Source organism: Asparagus officinalis, chromosome 8 (genome assembly GCF_001876935.1).
Source record: "Asparagus officinalis chromosome 8, Aspof.V1, whole genome shotgun sequence".
Taxonomy (NCBI): domain Eukaryota; kingdom Viridiplantae; phylum Streptophyta; class Magnoliopsida; order Asparagales; family Asparagaceae; genus Asparagus; species Asparagus officinalis.
Genome location: NC_033801.1, coordinates 128,912,313 through 128,913,716, shown reverse-complemented (window position 1 = coordinate 128,913,716; position 1,404 = coordinate 128,912,313). Strand labels below are relative to the sequence as shown.

The 1,404-nt window shown below is 38.6% G+C and overlaps 1 protein-coding gene across 1 annotated transcript in view; it reads right to left on the bottom strand.

Moving 5' to 3' along the window:
• LOC109821929 (selenoprotein H-like) overlaps window positions 1-1,402 on the bottom strand; it is a gene marked incomplete at its 5' end in the record, with an annotated part of 4,865 nt that extends 3,463 nt beyond the window's left edge. Inside the window, one exon of the mRNA XM_020388085.1 lies at window positions 1,275-1,402. Coding sequence (XP_020243674.1) covers window positions 1,275-1,402 — 128 coding nt within the window. The remainder of the gene's footprint in view (window positions 1-1,274) is intronic.

Genomic DNA, 1,404 nt, shown 5'->3' with positions numbered 1-1,404 from the left:
CCCCCTCGGCGGCTCGATGTAGACGATGAAGAAAGAGCTCTCTAGGATCAAGAGGATGACTCTGATACTATGTGGAGAAATATAAAAAGACCAAGTTGTTATTCATCTAACCCTATATTACAAAATAGGTATGGGATAAAATCATATTCAATCATATCTCCCAATATTTTCAATAATATCTCATAATATATTCCTTAACGCTGTCCACCTTGACGATACTAAACACATAAGCAAAAAGAAAATGCTCGATCTAGGTGTGGATTCTACCCAATTTATCAGTAACCACAACTGTGCTGTGAAGCCTAATTAAATAAATGCAACTGACTAAAACACTAGCAAGAAACTATAGGTGCAACGGAATGTAAGAAAATATTGAAGTGTAAGACTAGAAAGTAATTATAACAACGTAAGCTTCACGCTAAAGAGCTGGAAACATAAGACATCACGAGGAAGGATAAAATTCATAGGGAATTCCATGTTTTGTGTAAAACGTATCATTTGTCAACTTGGCCACTAGTTAACTAATTTATTGAGCTTACTGAGCCTAGTTCAATATACACAGCTGTTTAACTTGATTACTTATGTTCCTTCGAAAACACATATCCTCCTATTTCATGCTCAGCGAGGAAGTTATAATTCATGTTCAAGCAGTATGTAGTGATCTCAGTCTTCGGCATTGATCTTTATAGTTTCATACTATATAAAGAAACCCAAATAAAGGACATACTATGCACGTAACTATACGATTCATATTTATCCACGGATGATGTCAACCATCTCGTGACATGGCTACATAATATATACCAACCTCAACAAAGCTCTCAGATAATATGTACAGAGAGAGATAACATTCACAGCAAAATACATGGTTTGCTTTATAATAAGAATCCGGCACCCGAGACTTAATCTAAACTAGTCACAGAGCACCATGAGAATAAATTTTGAGCACTCCATCAAAATGTTGCAAGATCTCAAAAGGGCTGACTTCTTTATAAACTTATTTTCACCAGTGATCTCAATCAATGGGGATTTCTCAATTTCGGACTCTGATCCGTGGTCAACGTCATTTCTTATGGAGAATAACAACAGGACAATGAAACTATGACATTTCTATGTTCTATTTCCTCGAAATTTCGAGCTTCTACTCCCCAAAAAACCAACCTTTGCCAAAAATAAACATAAAAATGTGATTTTTATCTCCGGATCCAGTTTTATCTGAGAAAAGGTCGACAAAAACCCTAGCTTTAGTTGACAAAAACAGGCAGAACCCTCACCAAGCTTCGATGACGATGCCCCACGAAGATCCGTCGCCGGCGGCCGGAGGTGCCACGTCATCAGCCTTCTTCTTCTCCTTCGCGACCTTCTGCTTCTTCGGCGGAGGCTTCGCCGGCGCCGGAACCACCC